Source organism: Henckelia pumila, chromosome 3 (assembly GCF_033568475.1).
Source record: "Henckelia pumila isolate YLH828 chromosome 3, ASM3356847v2, whole genome shotgun sequence".
In the NCBI taxonomy this organism is placed as follows: Eukaryota; Viridiplantae; Streptophyta; class Magnoliopsida; order Lamiales; family Gesneriaceae; genus Henckelia; species Henckelia pumila.
The window spans coordinates 147,246,080-147,262,351 of record NC_133122.1 but is presented as its reverse complement, the minus strand read 5'-3'; the positions used below and the strand labels follow the sequence as shown (position 1 = coordinate 147,262,351).

General features: G+C 35.0%; 2 protein-coding genes across 7 annotated transcripts; one reads left to right on the top strand and one right to left on the bottom strand.

Moving 5' to 3' along the window:
* Positions 1–311: 311 nt before the first annotated feature.
* Positions 312–9,170, top strand: LOC140886711 (autophagy-related protein 11). 6 transcript variants are annotated; one of them, XM_073293437.1, is made up of 6 exons: positions 312–393; positions 788–2,235; positions 5,481–7,152; positions 7,572–7,789; positions 8,189–8,402; positions 8,517–9,170. In XM_073293437.1, exons 2-6 carry the CDS (start codon positions 1,292–1,294, stop codon positions 8,931–8,933), a joined length of 3,465 nt encoding a protein of 1,154 aa, XP_073149538.1. In that variant the 5' UTR covers positions 312–393; positions 788–1,291; the 3' UTR covers positions 8,934–9,170. The 6 variants fall into 6 exon arrangements, with proteins under 6 accessions (XP_073149538.1, XP_073149540.1, XP_073149543.1 ...); XM_073293439.1 differs by lacking the exon at positions 312–393 and adding an exon at positions 429–480; XM_073293442.1 differs by lacking the exon at positions 312–393 and having other exon boundaries at positions 488–885; positions 1,257–2,235.
* Positions 9,171–10,316: 1,146 nt separating this feature from the next.
* On the bottom strand, positions 10,317–13,096 carry LOC140891744 (large ribosomal subunit protein bL35c). The gene is made up of 3 exons (XM_073300371.1): positions 12,765–13,096; positions 12,512–12,628; positions 10,317–10,526 (listed from the first exon to the last, which is right to left on the bottom strand). Exons 1-3 carry the CDS (start codon positions 13,020–13,022, stop codon positions 10,452–10,454), a joined length of 450 nt encoding a protein of 149 aa, XP_073156472.1. The 5' UTR covers positions 13,023–13,096; the 3' UTR covers positions 10,317–10,451.
* Between the last annotated feature and the right edge of the window lie 3,176 nt (positions 13,097–16,272).

Here is a 16,272-nt window from a genome sequence, read left to right as displayed (position 1 = left end):
CTAAATTTTAAATGATTATATCAATCTTAAAATAAAAAAGTGTTAAAATTCATTAATTTAAAAACAAAAAAATTATCATGTTAAAATAATTATTTCATCCCTAGTTGCAAGCAACAAATGATGAAGGACAAGAGTAAACGATGATATACTTGCAACTTTAAATCACCCAATTTGCGAACAAACTCATTCATTGGTTTGAGAAACTAGTAACGTAGAACAAAACCGAGAAAGCAATATTTTTTTTAAACAATAAAATAAAAAGTAAAAATATAAAATAATACATACAATTATAATAAATAATTCCATCTCCAATCTCATCCCCTCTTCCTCGCCAGAGTCTTCCTATTTCGTGCTACATTACCAATTTCTCTTGCTGCTTGCTTCCGTCAGAAGGTTCTCCCACGTCTCCTCTCTCTGCATACAGACAATAATCATATATTTATATATAATAATATCAAAATAAAGAGAAAAAGAAACTGTGTAAGCCATTATTTATTCAATCATTTGTCGTCGAACAACGAACGCTCAACAACGTTTGTCCAAGAAAACCACGAAGCCACATGTTTGCAATGAATAAAATCGCAAAGTTTGATTTTTTTTTTCGCGACCCTTTGAAATCATCTACTCCGTTTTATCCGTATCTGTTGCTTTTGCTTTAAATTAGTTATTGAAGTAGAGTATTCTACGTAGTTAAAATTGATTTTTTTTTTTCTCGAAACCCTTTTCCAATTTGCTTTTGTTTTCACGTGCCGTGCTTTGCTGTTTATCCTATGTTCATTCATTGCAGGGTTCTATGGAAATTGTGAAAAAGGTTTTGGGTCGTTGATAAAATATTCGGTTGGGTGTCTTGAGATTTGAGCCTTTTCCATATTAGAAGATTCTTCGGTTAGTCGGCGGCGATTGGAGTTTTGTTTTGTTTTTCTTTTTCTTTCTTCGTTTCGGGTGTTGGGTTCGAGGGAACTGGTCGAATTTGCAGATCTCTGAGTTGGGTTTTCGAATTTGGGCTTCAGTGACGGACTTGCCGGTTAGATTCCTGTTCACTTGGTGAAATCGTTGGTGGGTTTCCGGTAATTTGGGTTGGGGTTATATTAATTGCTATAATCGCGTTGCTGATAGAATCTTTCTGGGTTCTGCTGATTTTGCAATTTCAGTTGGTGGTTTTAAGCATAATACTTGGTGAATCTTTGTATGAAGGGTAAAATATTGTCTAGCGACTTTTGTACCTTAAGTGAAGTTTGATTCTTCGGTTATTGTAGCTGAAGTTATTGGATACTTTTGGTGGGTCAAGGAAATGTCTTCACATACAGCAGAAGGTGTAGTCGAAGGGGGAAAACTTTTGATTCATATTGCAGAGAATGGGCACTCGTATGCGCTTGATTGTGATGGGTACACTATTGTTGAGACTGTACAGAAGTTTCTTGAATCAGTTTGTGGGATAATGTTCAATGATCAGCTTCTTTTGTGCTTGGACATGAAATTGGAACCGCAGCGCTCCCTCTCCGCCTACAACCTCCCTTCTGATGATCGAGAAGTATTTCTGTTTAATAAGGCAAGGATGCGGAGTAATTCACCATCCCCTGCACCAGAACAAGTTGACATTGTTGATATTCCCGATCCCCCATTACCATCCTCATCTCACGACATTCATCCTTTGGATAATGCCTCAGATCCTGCATTAAAGGCTCTGCCTTCCTACGAGAGACAGTTTAGGTATCATTTTCAGTGTGGACATGCTATTTTCAGTAGTACATTAGCTAAGATTGAAACATGTAAGAGGTTGTTGCAAGAGCAAAAGGTGCAAGAAAGGGCATTAGAAATTGCCCGGGGTAATTTAGATCATTTCTATAAGATTGTACTTCAAAACTACCATGATTTCCTAAAGTGTTACTCACAGCAGCACCGAAGCCATGCTAGCCTTCTGGCCAACTTCGGGAGGGATATTGAGAAATTGAGATCTATGAGACTTTTCCCTGCCTTGGTGACTGCTAATAGAAAATGCTTACTCGATTTTGTGAAGGAAGAGAACTTGAGGAAAACAGTGGAAGACTGCAGCATTTCCCACAGACAGTTTGAGAACAAAGTTTCAGAATTTAAACAAGAGTTTGGAGATCTAAAGCGCAATACAGAAATGTTATTTTCTGGCAAAGCTTCAGTTCTTGTTAAAGACTTGGATTCGACTATAAAAGACCACCAGCGCTTTATAAATGAGCAGAAGAGCATAATGCAGACTCTAAGGTACGCCTTTCTCCTCTCTCATATTAATTGTGTGCACCCTTTTCTCCTTTTCTACTTATTTACAATACTTATTTTTCAGAGGTTATAATTTTGAATTTCTCCGAGTGCAAAAGTTTGGTTTTAGGGAAAAAGAACGTTTTTCTAACTGGCAAAGAAACATTCCTTTTGTACGATCATGTACAACTTTGTGGACATTATCTGTACCTAGCACAAAGGATTGCCATGGTTTAGTTGCTTTACACACTCTCCATTTTCTGCTCTTAACTCTTCTATTATAGAAAATATTTTTTTATACACTTTCTGTGACGTTAAGCATAACTGAAAATATGTTTAGACGATGTACAATCACCTGTTTCATTCGACCAGCGGGGACCGTCTGGTATTATCGTTACTTATCCTTGTCGGCACCCTTCAAAATCATGTCATAGCCTTTTAATTCCACTTAAAATAAGAAATTCACAACACGATTGACTGAACATGTTATCAAGCATTATTCAATGATTCAATCTTGTTCGACTTAATTTCTTTTCTTGTAATGGAAAATTGAATGAATTTTTGAAAACAGGAGCAAAGTTCTTAAATTGAGTCATTGATGGTAACTTGTTCAATGAAAATAGAAGGAAGTAGTGACACTGAAAAACTGGCGGTAATTATAGCCATGAATATTTTGTATAGCCATCATCCAACTGAAAACGAGAAGCAAGGGATGCACACTCTCATCTGTCAATTTTTCCCTTTAATGGATTCAAAAGCCTGTGAGAAAAAGTTTAGAAAAGAACATTTGAATAGTTTTATGATGATTGTTTAAGATTTTGCAGTTTTTTAAGTGCTTGGAAAATATGAATTTATGGATTTGGAGAAGGCCAGAAGTGATATCATTCGGAGCTTTTGTTTCAATTTCCTTTTCAGAAACTTTTTTGGAAAAAGTGCTTTTGAACTAGTATATTCAAACATAAAGGCCTTCTTAGTTATGTTTTCCTGTCACAGTATTCCAGAACCTGAAACAAAATAAACACTACCATTCATTGTTTTCTTTCCTCAAAACACATACTCGTTCCATTTCAACTTCTCTTCTCTATCTCTATTATCTATTAAGCGCCAAACCATCATATTGACCATCACACTGGCATTTCGGCATGATGGTATGACCGAGTTCCCAAATTGCAGTATGATTCATCATGAATTTTACAATTATGATAATATCTCTATTTTAATCTAAATCAAATTAACTAAAGATATATATTTTATTATTTTACAAGAACACAACGCGTGCACCGAGCAATGGTAATTGATTAAACTCCAAAGAATTTTTTTTGAAAACAAAATACTGTACAAGAACGCAGTGCATGCACCTGTGCACTAGTATTCATTATTTTCAACTAATTTTTCATTACTTCCAATAACTATTGTATAATTAATTTGTACTATAACCCAAATATGCTATTATAAAGTTCTAAAAGAATTATATCCAGCAATTTCGGACATGATTTGACTTCTATTTTAGTGATTTTATTTGTCCAAGATAACTGAACATACTATTTATTTCTCATGGTGTTTTCGCAATCCTTTTGCCCCAGAACTAAACGAAGCAAGCACGAAATTGCTTCTACTTTTTTAACAAGTACTTCAACATGCAGCATTAAACCAAAAATTATCTTAGGCCAACACTTCTGATAAAACTTATCCTGTTAAATTGTTGGGCCAACACTTCTGATAAAACTTATCCTGTTAAGCATAGACATTAATACTTCATCTAGATTATGGGACTCAATAACATTTGATCCGCGGTATTGAAAATGGAGTGAACTGGATATTTGATTTGAGAGAAATCTGAATGATCATGATTCATTTATTTAAAAGTTTATAGAGATGTAAAACATTAGTATGAATAGTCTTGAGCAGAGATAGGCTATAAGAATTTTGGTTATTTAGATGACTTACTGCAGCAATGATGTAACAAGTTGTGTCAAGAGGATGAGTCAATGATGTAACAAGTAGTGTCAAGAGGATGAGTCAATGATGTAACAAGTTGTGTCAAGAGGATGAGTCAAGGTCGTTGCGAATTCCCCTGGGTCTGGTTGATAACAGGTTTTGATATCATATACAACGAATTCTAGCTATTCTAAAGCATCAAAATTTAGGTTCTTTGTTATTCTTAGAACTTTCAGGCCCCATTATGTTGGTTTGAAGTATTTTATGGTGTAGAAGTTCAAACTTTAAAATCTTTTTAACGTTTTCTGGCATATGCAACTGAATTTGGTTCCTTAATTTGAAACCAAGTTGTTGCATCAGAAACCCGCACTTGTTAGGTTGAAATATATCTGAACGTGGAAAAATTAGAAAATGTTATTGGTTGCGTGTTATTGTTTTTTTTCAATGTGCAACATTCTCGAGCAAAATCAATTTTAAGAATATATACTTCAAGAGACAATGGGATAAAGATTTGCCCATGTTTTGAGGAGCAACAAACATGGTGATTAGGATGCCAGGCTTTAAAAGATTTGAATTGCATTATGTTGCTACTTACAACTTTTAATGTATCAACAATCAATTGGTCTTATAATTGATATTAAAGCCAATAATATGTATTCAATTCTCATGAGCCATAAGTTGGTGCATATTTATGAAGGTGCCAGGTGGTAATCATTGTATGCTTTTAAATATTTGAGTATACTGCAATCACCAGCTATAATTTTTGGTTGCTCGATCCTTCGCTACGGGATTCTAAATGAATTGCCTTTTTTAAATAAACTTTTTTATGTTGGATTATGTATGTCACGTTCTTATGAATAACATTTAGTAACTTCATTGCACTACCTATACTTTATAAGGATTTGGATGCTGAAAAAGAATAGACTGGTGGTAGCTTCTTTGAGCACCTTATTTTCATCTCAATTCTAATTTGATATCCACCCTGCTTGGGCGGCATCTAACTCATCCAATCATGGTAACATTCAATTTGGTGGGGATCATGTTGCCAGCGTTAAAATGAGATTACAGCGGCCAAGCCTGTTTAAATTGCTGGTAGAGAGTTTAAATGCAGCTTTATATCTTACTGTTTATTTACCTTGACCCATAGAAGTTTTTTATGCTATTGGAATAATGTAGCTGAATATTTTTTAATCCTTTGCTGAATGTCATTGTTATTTCTCTTGCATTGTATGCTATGCATATGTGCTGCTCCTTCCCATTATAGCTTGCTCGATACGTGATCATTTTGTGAATTCTCATTTCTGCTGGTGCAGTAAAGATGTAAACACGGTGAAGAAACTAGTGGATGACTCTCTTTCGGGCCAATTTACGTCTTCACTGCGTCCTCATGATGCTGTTTCGGCCTTAGGTCCTATGTATGACTGCCATGATAAGAATTACCTTCCAAAGATGAAAGAATGTGATCATGCAATTTCAACTTTGCTTGGTTTCTGCCGGGATAAAAAAATTGAGATGAATATCTTTGTGCACAATTATATGCAAAAGATTGCATATATCCAGTACACCATCAAAGATGTGCGTTACAAATTTTCCGTATTCCAGGAAGCTTTGAAGCGTCAGAATGATCAATTTGAGCCCTTAAAAGTGGTGCGTGGAATTGGTCCTGCTTATAGGGCTTGCCTTGCAGAAGTTGTGAGACGAAAAGCAGAGATGAAGATCTATATGGGCAAGGCTGGGCAAATGGCAGAAAAACTTGCAACTGAGAGGGAATCAGAGGTTAGAAGACGCGAAGAATTTCTGAAAGTACATAGTACCTATATTCCCCGAGATATTTTTGCAACCATGGGATTGTATGACACACCTAATCCATGTGATGTTAATGTATCTCCTTTTGACTCTAATTTGCTTGATATAGAGCTTCCGGATGTTGATCGTTATGCGCCAGAGTCACTGTTAGGACTCTCTTCAAAGAGCGAGAAGTATGGGACTTCAAGGAGTTCATTATTGATGTCTGACGATGGTTCTCAATCTACTGAAGTCGAAGGAAATGCAGCGAACTTCCAAGAGAAGTATGGTTCACAGGAGTTACTTGAGGAGACAGAGCTGGTGGAAATTGCAGGGACCAGCAAGATGGAAGTTGAGAATGCAAAACTGAAAGCTGAACTTGCTTCTAAAATTGCCTTCTTGTCCTCCATATGCACTGAGTTCGATTACGAATCACTCGGTGATAGCAAAATAGAGAGTTTATTGAAAAATGCTGCGGAGAAGACTTCTGAAGCTTTGCATTTGAAAGATGAGTATGAAAAACACCTGCAGACATTGCTAAAAATGAAGAAGATACAGTGTGACTGTTATGAGAAACGGATTCAGGAGTTGGAGCAAAGGTTGTCTGATCAGTATGTGGATAGGCATAAGCTTTCTGCTGATGAGAGTAGTTCTAATTTTGCAGTTTCAACTGCAAAGATTGATGATAACAAGTCAGAAATATCAGGACTTGAAGGAATTCATATGCCATGCTCAATGGGAGAAGCGTCTTGTGCGTCCAGCCCATTAAAACCTGTGCTTCTCCCTGCAGAAGATAAGGCACAAGAAAGGATTGATGATAGTATGACAGATTCCTCTAGCACGATCAATCCAATTCCCCTGTTGGATTCATCAATGCTCGATCTACATAGTGATAAAGGGCATTCGTGTGACAAAAACGAGAAGGGCAAACTGTTGACAGATGAGGGCGCGGCACTTGCCTCTAGTAATATGGCAGTTAGCATGTCACAGCCAACTGGTGTTGTATCCTGTGAAACAGTTGTTGAACCAGGTGTGGATGCTACAGAAAGTGATAACTTTGTGATGGAATTAGAAAATGCCTTAGCAGGGAAAGTGAGTCAATTAGATAATGCAGAAACCAAAATCCAAGCATTAATGGATGAGGTTTCCAAGCTTGGAAGGGAGTTGGAGATCAGTCAGAAGCTACTTGATGAATCTCAGGTACTACCAAAACTTGAAATCGATTTATTTTCTGAGCACAGGGTTGGGGGTTTCTGTCAGATAGCATTCATTTGATGTATGTTTTGGCTGGAAGCAATGATGTAAGAGTATGTACATAAATTGTAGTTTGTACTGTGTAGGTAGGTAAGTGTATTATGTAAAGTCCTTAGTCGCCAAAAGATTTCTTTACTCAGTGATACAATCCTTTGTTGCTCAGAAGTCCTTCTGAGGGTTTATCTAGGCTTCAATTGTATTCGCGTCAATTTCTTCTTGCCTGAATACAGAAAAAAGGAACTTGGATTCCACAAATGTGGATGCAACTGTGTTCTGCTAGTCGTCATCCACTGCTGGTTGTTTGTTGCAAACATCTTCGAATATAATGCAATAACTAATTAGATTATGTATTGATTTACTTGCAGATGAATTGTGCTCACTTAGAGAACTGTCTACATGAGGCAAGAGAGGAAGCTCAGACCCATCTATGTGCAGCTGATCGTAGGGCCTCAGAGTACAGTGCATTGCGTGGCTCTGCTGTCAAAATGCGTGGTCTTTTTGAAAGACTGAGAAGCTGTGTTTTGTCTGCTGGGGTGACTGATTTTGTTGATTCATTGCGTTCTTTAGCTCAGTCTTTATCCAGGTAAGGACATCTGCTTTTTCTTTGTTTAACTTGATCCTTTTTTAGGTGGATTGCTTTTAGCATGTCGATTGTGCCCATTTCTGAGACACTGTTTTAGGATTTGCTATGAAAATATATGAATAATCCTTTGTTACATGTTTGGAGTTTCTTTTTGCGTGCCTCTTAAAATAGCATGGTAATGGTCTGCAAAAAATTTATAGATGAAATTTAATAAGATATTCCAACAATTCAACTCTGAACCACCAAAAAGAAACCCGAATCATCTTGTTACGGTTCTAAGATTGTATCTCAATTTCTCAACTGTTTCAATTATAATGGTAGTTGGAAATGGATTCGTCGTGGTGACAATTTGCTTATGAAATTCGCTGATGTTTGATTGAATTCATCCCAAATTTTCAGTTCTGCCCACAAAACCGATGATGATAGCACTGCTGAGTTCCGGGAATGTATAAGGGTACTGGCTGATAAAGTTGGTGTTTTGTCAAGGCAACGGGCGGAATTACTTGACAGATACTCAAAAACCGAAGCAGCAAATGAGCAGCTTAACAAGGATTTGGAAGAAAAGAAAGAGTTGGTCAACACGCTTTACACGAAGCATCAACTTGAAAAGCAGGTATTCTACATTACGATTAGTACCAGATTCGCTGTTTTTGGTGCACATCACCTTTCTCTTTTCTTTTCATTACTCAAGTGATCAAGATTGAAAGAATTACTCCCCTCTTTACAGGCGAACAAAGAGAAGATATCATTTAATCGGTTAGAAGTCCATGAAATTGCTGCATTCATTCTCAACTCTTCCGGATACTATGAGGCCATCAATCGTAACTCCCCTCATTATTATCTCTCAGCTGAATCAGTAGCCTTATTTTCTGATCATCTTACAAACCGTACAAGCTATATCGTAGGCCAGGTTGTACATATTGAACGACAGACGGTGAAATCACCACCTCCATCTACATCAGTTCAAGCTGATAGTGCTAGAGATCGGGTAGATATACTGACCCCCGAAACCGGAACCAACCGTTTGACATTTAATTCAAGTTCGACTTCAAATCCTTATGGTCTTCCTGTTGGATGTGAATACTTCGTAGTGACCATAGCCATGTTACCTGATACCGCTATTCATCCGACTAATCCTTCCTGATCTTGGTTGCAAAGGGCAGATAGATGTGATGGAAGAAACTTGATGTGAATGTGTGTATATATATATATTACATATTCAGCTGTACTACTAAAGACGAATGATCTTTAGTGAGAATTTGACTTGGCCTTTCCTGTATAGATGAAAATCAATTTAATCCAATCTCTTTGTACATAAGATTTAAGATGCTGTAAAAAAAGTTTGGACATTTGGTTCTTTGGATGAATCTTTGTACAGATATTTCTATCTTTCCTGTCGTTGCCAGTATTCCATACAGGCAAAATTGCATTTTCCCGTCTCCAACTTTTTAAAGGTGTGGCATTGTCAACTCGCTGCATTGGTAAATCTTAGAAATATATGCTTTTGTTCAAAGTTTCAAACGGAGTTTCTAAAATATATGTATCAAAAACTAAACTTTATAGAAGATACTTCTGTGTGCTGGTTTCGCAAATTTTCCACCTTTTTAATATTTTGGTTAGTAATTGAATATTTGACAGTCTCAACTCTCAAAAAATGTTTTTATTCATTTTCGAATTTATCGCATTTGGGTCGAACTCAAACATGTTCGAATTTTTTTTTAATTAAACTTGAGTCGAATTATATTGTTTGATCCTTCGCCAGCCTTATTAAATAAATACATTTGAAGTTTTTCGAATATTTATTTTCGAGCAATAGTTTGTATAACTTGTTTCAAGCCGAGCTGGAACAAAAAAATTCTAAAATTTTCTAGTTTCAAATTGACTTGAAGCTTTTTAGCTGATTTTGAGTTAAATTTTATCATATTCAACTCGACATAATTCGTTTAACCCCTGATCGGAGATGAAAACTTTTGCATTAATTTGTAGCCCTCACCTCATCCAAGGAAGGGAGTACACCGGAGTAATAGATATACATCCCAAAATGGTGCATCAACATTCTAATTTATTTATATATGTTCATAAAAAAGAACGTTTTAATGATCCCTTCGGGATTCATAAATCCTTCTCTACTTTTATAATTATTCTTCCTGCACATATATCTATTTATTAAAATTTATTCATTTAGAATATTCTCAGTATCGGTTTTAATTTTGAAAATTTAAGATGCAGATTTTTCCATGCAATGCGTGTACCAAGACGGCAAGTAATTATGCTTTAGTTCAATCCTACCCTGACAGTTATTTCAACAAAAAAAAATGTCACGCCATGCATAGACCACATATTTGGATCAATTATAACTATTGGATCTGTGGTACGTAGGATCTCATTAACCCGTAATTACTACATTTTCGAGGTAAAAGAGTGACGTCATTAATATATTAAGCTGAAAGAGTGGATGCAGCCAAAAAGATAGTGCCAGAAACAACTGAGCTCACCCATGCAGCATTCATAAAGATAAAATGTAACATAAGATGCAAAGCTGCAAACAATTCAAAGATCACTAATAATATTGAGAGATTCTTTCATCCTCTGTGGAAAAGTGAAAACCCTTGAAAGGAAATGAAAAGTTACACGGATTGGTACATCAAGAAGGTATTAGGTTTTAGTTCGATCGGTTAACTTTGAGATAAGGCAGAGCACCAATGACATTGTTATAGTCGCTGCGATTAACTTGCACCTGTAAATAAGACACGAGTGGTGTGAGAGAGGATATACAAAGCCAGAAAAAGAGAAGTAAATTAATGACAAATATTGAATTGATTCGTTGTGTTCTCCATTTTTTCACTAAAACAACGGCCGTATGTAAGGAAGGGATGCTTGTTTCGAGTGAACATGTTAGGAGCCCAAGCATCAAGTATTGTAATGGGCCTAGATAATTTGGGCCTAAGTGAGTGTTAGCCCATACAAACTAAACACTCACTTAGGCCCAAATTATCTAGGCCCATTACAATACTTGATGCTTGGGCTCCCAACAGAACATAAAGGTAATTACATGGTTGATGCAAACAAAATTTCAACCCCACAAAATAGACAAATCACACAGGCAGGATAGCGGATCAGCGGTGATCTACCAAGTTGCATTAGTTGGGTAGGGGGGGGAGGGTTTTATTTTACAAAGGCCAGTTCACACCTCAAAGCCCATGGGTAAAAGAATGTTAACCCAGCCACCATATGACAACCATATATTTAAAGAAATGCTTGATTAGCATAAAGACTACATATTTCAGCAAAAACTGTTTACGACACTTGATCTCAACATTCATAAGAATGCAGTGAAACTAATTGACATTAAGAGTATCCCATTTCTTAAAAGACTAGTCCAACTATTGCACAATGATCTACAAATTATTGGAGAAGAGTTTTGCTTTCTTGTCATTGCAGTGTCTTGTTTTCCTAACTAGCATTGTTTGTTGCACCATACAAGTGACATCTTCATGAAGAGAGTTGAATATCATCGAATCAAAAGTGCCATAACAACCTCTATACTGTTTGCCACGAGAACTCGAATAGCAATTTTGTTGAAACTCAGTTTCCAATCTATAAGCTGGTTTCATCACTTTGTTCCAATCACACAAGTTCTCATTAGGTAAGCAAAATAATAACAATAATCAACAATGCCTTTTGGGAAGCCATAACTGTAGTCTGTGCCACTTGTACTTTGTCCTATTTGGTTGCTATCTATGTCGCCGGCACAATAAACAAAATACGGTGCTTGAATTGCACTAGTTTTTAAAAGATTACAATTGGATACAGTTTTTTCTTTAATAACACATACATGGTCCTATAATTATCATCTAAGGTCACATGTGTGACTTGGATGAGTAAAATGTTCGAGAAATGAGTTCCAAGAACAAGCAAATTACCAATTTCCTTATAAAAAATTTGCTCAAACTACTAGTCTCCAAGGATTCGCCCTATATGCTACAGGTAAGTGTATCACAGAGATTCTGTTAAGCTGATTTTCAGCTAGTCAAACAAATGAAGCCGCTAATTTATGTCTCCTTCCTTCTAAATTGGGCAGAGTTTATTTTAGCCTCCAGAACCGACCCAACTTCGAGTAACACTACATTTTCACTTTCCTTGTAAGAGAATCCACCCACACTCAAAACAAATATGGGAATAACTTCATTTCTTCCAAATTTACACCAACCGAACACACAAAATTGAACAGACCACAAAACCTCCACTGTTCCCAACTCGCAATACAAACCTTCCCATAGCATGTCTGTTGTATGCCAGTATGCTAATGTGCAGAAGTTTGCCAAGCACATCTATGTACAGTAAAGGCACGAATGCATCTAAAGAGGAAAGTCGTGATTTTTAAGGATCATATATACATTTATACAGCAGACAAGCTCATTAGCATTTTCTCCATCGAAGATTTATATTTTTGGCATTTTTTTTAACATAATATTTTTGGCATTTTAAAGCTCCATGTCAAACGTTAAAACCCGATTCAATCTAACCCATTTCCAATGTCTATCACTACGATATATATAAACCAATTCCTCAGTTCCTATTATCTTTTGCAGCTGAGCCAGCTAGTAAAAGTAAATAACAAGATCACAAGAATAAAGAAATCACTGAGGCAGGAGAAACCAAAAGCTCAAGTCTTGAAAGTAAAGGGAAAAGATTAAATGTAACAATTCTATAAATTCAAACCATTTTGGAGAGTCTCAATTTTCTCTTAGTATTCTTCTTCGCGAGCAAATGCTGCTTCCCCGCTCTTCTCCTCATTATCTTCCCACTACCCGAAACTCGAAATCTCTTCGCAGAAGCCTTAAGTACCCGTTCAAAAATCAGCAACCAACGAAATTGGAAAAAAAAAAGCCCAAATCATAAAATCACAAAATAAAGACGCATAAACACTGAATTCAATAAAACATGTATATACCAACAACTGATAAAGTATTACCTTGTGGGTCTTCATTTTGTAGCCTTTGGCACATACCACTGTCATTGGCCGTGAATTTCTGCAAGAGGGTGCGGAAACCTGATTACGAACAAGTGGGTGAAGCCCAGAAATAGAGTGCGACGAACTGAGCTTGCTAATTGAGGTTTGTTTCTTGGTTAATGGCTTGAATTGAACAGTTGTGGATCGGATTTCTGGACGTTTATTGCAAATTCGTAATCCAAAAGAAAAATTACAAGTAGCCATTGCTACAGTAGCCATAGTTTTTAAGGAATTTTCCTGCGATTGCGAGGCTGTGTAGTTTGGATAGAGGATCTTGGCCACCTTCTCTTTGGGAATGGGAGCCACAAATCCTTTCTGAAAGAGAGAAAAAAAAAAAATAAATAAATAAATAATGCTAGACTTAAGGTACAATGATATTTACAATAATTATGTCGTGATATTTTGCTATTATCTCGTGAAATTTTGATATGATATCGTGAGATTTTACATTTAATGTATCGTGAGATTTGATAAATTAAAATTTTGTATTGAATTTTTTGTGGTGTATAAAATGTTGTACAAATTTAGTTGTACATGTAGCATTACACATAAAAAATAATAATGGGTTCAATTTGAGCTTTTTTTCGATAAAAGAAAGAAATTTGCATGTATTCTATTTTATCAAATTTTTTGTTATAAAAATATATGCCAATTCTTTTTCTCAAATGAAATATATTACTATATACCTATCTTATTATAATAAAATTCCTTCATTAACTATTTTTCAATTGATTAATAAAATTTGAGATAAATTTTTAATTATATTTTAACTTAATTCTCAACGAAACAAAAAGTATTAGATAAATTAGACATTTTATATGACATCTTTTTTTAGTCATTTGATATTTTCGTATTTACCAAAATGATATGACTCACTTTGTGTTTTTTAATTTTTTTATTTATGAAAATGCCATTTATGACCCATCTTTGTAAAATTGATGCATTTATTGTGCTTTGGTAACTATATGTTACGACGACGATGCGATTTTTGCATTTTTTTAATTTTTATTTATTTTTTGGTTAAAAATGGATTATACAAACACATAATGCATGCAATGTAGTAACATATATATAAACACACACACATATATATATATATATATTCTATCCTTACATTATCCTATATACTCTTAATTTTAATTTAGCTTTTCATACTTTGTAATATTTTATTATTATTATATTATATTTTAAAATAAGATAATATCTTTATGAATTTTTTTCTAAGTACACATTTATTTTTAATTATTAACTAAATAGTAAGTATCTTGTGGTCGATTTCACTGATTTTTATCCGTAAGTTAGATTATTCTTGTTATATTTATAATAAAACAAGTAATATTGTTTGCGTAAAAAATAATATTTTTTTATGGATAACCCAAATAAGAGATTCGTCGAACATGACTTTGAGTTAATTAAATAACTCACCATGTTTTCATCCATGATTAAAATGTATTTTCTTAAAAATTTCAATCAAGTATAAATTCTAATCTCCAATTCAAATTCTAATGATATATTCTTTTTTTAAAAAAATAAAAATAATAGAAACATATCTAAAATTAAGGATTATTATGAAGAATATTAATCCAGAAAACAGAAGGTCCTGATAATGATTTTTACAATAATAACAAGTTATTTATTTGAAATACATATGTATTAGTTCATAGCTAGCTTATGCGCTAGCAAAAATATTTGTGTGTTAAGGTAGCTTGATACTGGAAGAAAAAATAATATATCATGGTTTTCCGGAAGATAAAGTTATATAAATGACAATGTTGACTTGAAGTTTATGAAAATTTGACACAAATTCTCAAAATCAATTAAATCGGTATATAAAATATAGACATCTCTCAAGTTCGATTTCCATCTCATGTTAAAACCAAATAAAAAATAAAAAAAATACATCTTACTGTAGTAAAAAAAAATTCGGTTTGCAATTTAATGCAAGACACATTTGATTGTTATGAAAATATGAGGATAATTCATATATATATTGTTGTAACTTTAAACCAGAAAAATGAAAGAAAACAAAAGCAATCAAAGACGATAAAAACACATAATTTACTTGATTCGAATTGTAAACAATCCTAAGGTTCTGGCAATATCCCAATCGAATTCACTATCAGCAAGAGTTGTACAATTGTGCAAATCTCATCTGAGCAATACAACAAGTAATTACACAAAGACACAATGCAATGAGAAGTCATTATGCAGCTCAAAACTCCTTTTTATTGAACTAATTAACTTGAGATCTTGTTGGTGTATTGATTTATATCCCACATAGGTTGGCTAAATAACTTGGACCTCTTTATATGAACAAGAGCAAACCTCACCTCTTGAGCTAGCTTTTGAGGTGAGTTAGGTCCAAAGTTTAATTTTTAACATGGTATCAAAGCCCGAGTTCCCGTTATGTGTTGGACGGCCCATAGTTGGCCTCACCCGTCCCATAGTTGGCCACCCATTTAATATATCCACGCAGTCGTTTCATTTCTGCTGGACGTGAGGGGTGTGTTGGTATATTGATTTATTTCTCACATAGGTTGGCTAAATAACCTGGATCTCTTTATATAAACAAGGGCAAACATCACCTCTTGACCTAGCTTTTGAGGTGAATTAGGTCCAAAGTTTAATTTCTAACAGATCTCACAAAGAAACGAGAGAGAGCTTGATCCCTTAGCTTCGCTCTGCTACAGGGAATTGAAAAAAAAAACCCGATTAACCAACTGATCACTTAACGGATCATTACTTTAAATAGCTCACCAATGAAGAAAACTATTGACCGTTGGATCAGAATTCAATACATGGAGGAATTTGGACCATTCAATTCATCATATTGAGTCAACTCTAGTCTCCACGTATATCCTCGTAGCTTTCACATGTTTCAGTGGCCGATATAATGTAGGACTAGGGAGAGGATTATTTTTATTTTTTTTGAAGAGAAATAAAAGTCTTGCATTAAAATTTTCAAGAGCCGAGAATATTGGATGCCTCTCTCATCACTCCATTCAAAGTTTGAATTAGTCACAAGGACTTCTCGAGCCAGCTGGTGTGCCACACCATTCGCCACCCTACACATATGCTTTAAGCCAGTGAATTCAGGATATTCTAGTAATGCTTGATTGCATTGAATTTCCATCGGTATAATGTCTCCGGTCCCAAGTCCTCTTTTCGTTTGGTTACTACGTGAGTCGCCAATAGAGAATCGAATAGCTACCAACATTCGATAGCTTTCAATTCCGCACTTTTCACCTAACCGATGAGCCTAATCCCACTACCTTTAATCTCCCGGCACTTTCCCTAGCCTTCAGCATTTTTGGTTCTAGTATATATATTTTTTGGGCACCATAAAATAAAGTATATATATGTGGTGGTTGAGCTTTTCTATATACTAATATTCAGATGTACGTGTGTTACGTGTTTGTCAAGTCCGTTTTTAATTTTAAAAAAAATAAATGCTAAAAAAATAAAATGA

Excerpts from the sequence above, each read along its gene's own strand:
- LOC140891744 (XM_073300371.1), bottom strand. The coding sequence starts at position 13,022 with ATGGCTACTGTAGCAATGGCTACTTGTAATTTTTCTTTTGGATTACGA. Across the intron at positions 12,629-12,764 it reads ACAAAATGAAGACCCACAAG|GCTTCTGCGAAGAGATTTCG; the intron begins GTAATACTTTAT and ends CGGGTACTTAAG. Across the intron at positions 10,527-12,511 it reads AATTGAGACTCTCCAAAATG|GTGCAAGTTAATCGCAGCGA; the intron begins GTTTGAATTTAT and ends TCTTATTTACAG.
- LOC140886711 (XM_073293437.1), top strand. The coding sequence starts at position 1,292 with ATGTCTTCACATACAGCAGAAGGTGTAGTCGAAGGGGGAAAACTTTTG. Across the intron at positions 2,236-5,480 it reads AGCATAATGCAGACTCTAAG|TAAAGATGTAAACACGGTGA; the intron begins GTACGCCTTTCT and ends CTGCTGGTGCAG. Across the intron at positions 7,153-7,571 it reads AGCTACTTGATGAATCTCAG|ATGAATTGTGCTCACTTAGA; the intron begins GTACTACCAAAA and ends ATTTACTTGCAG.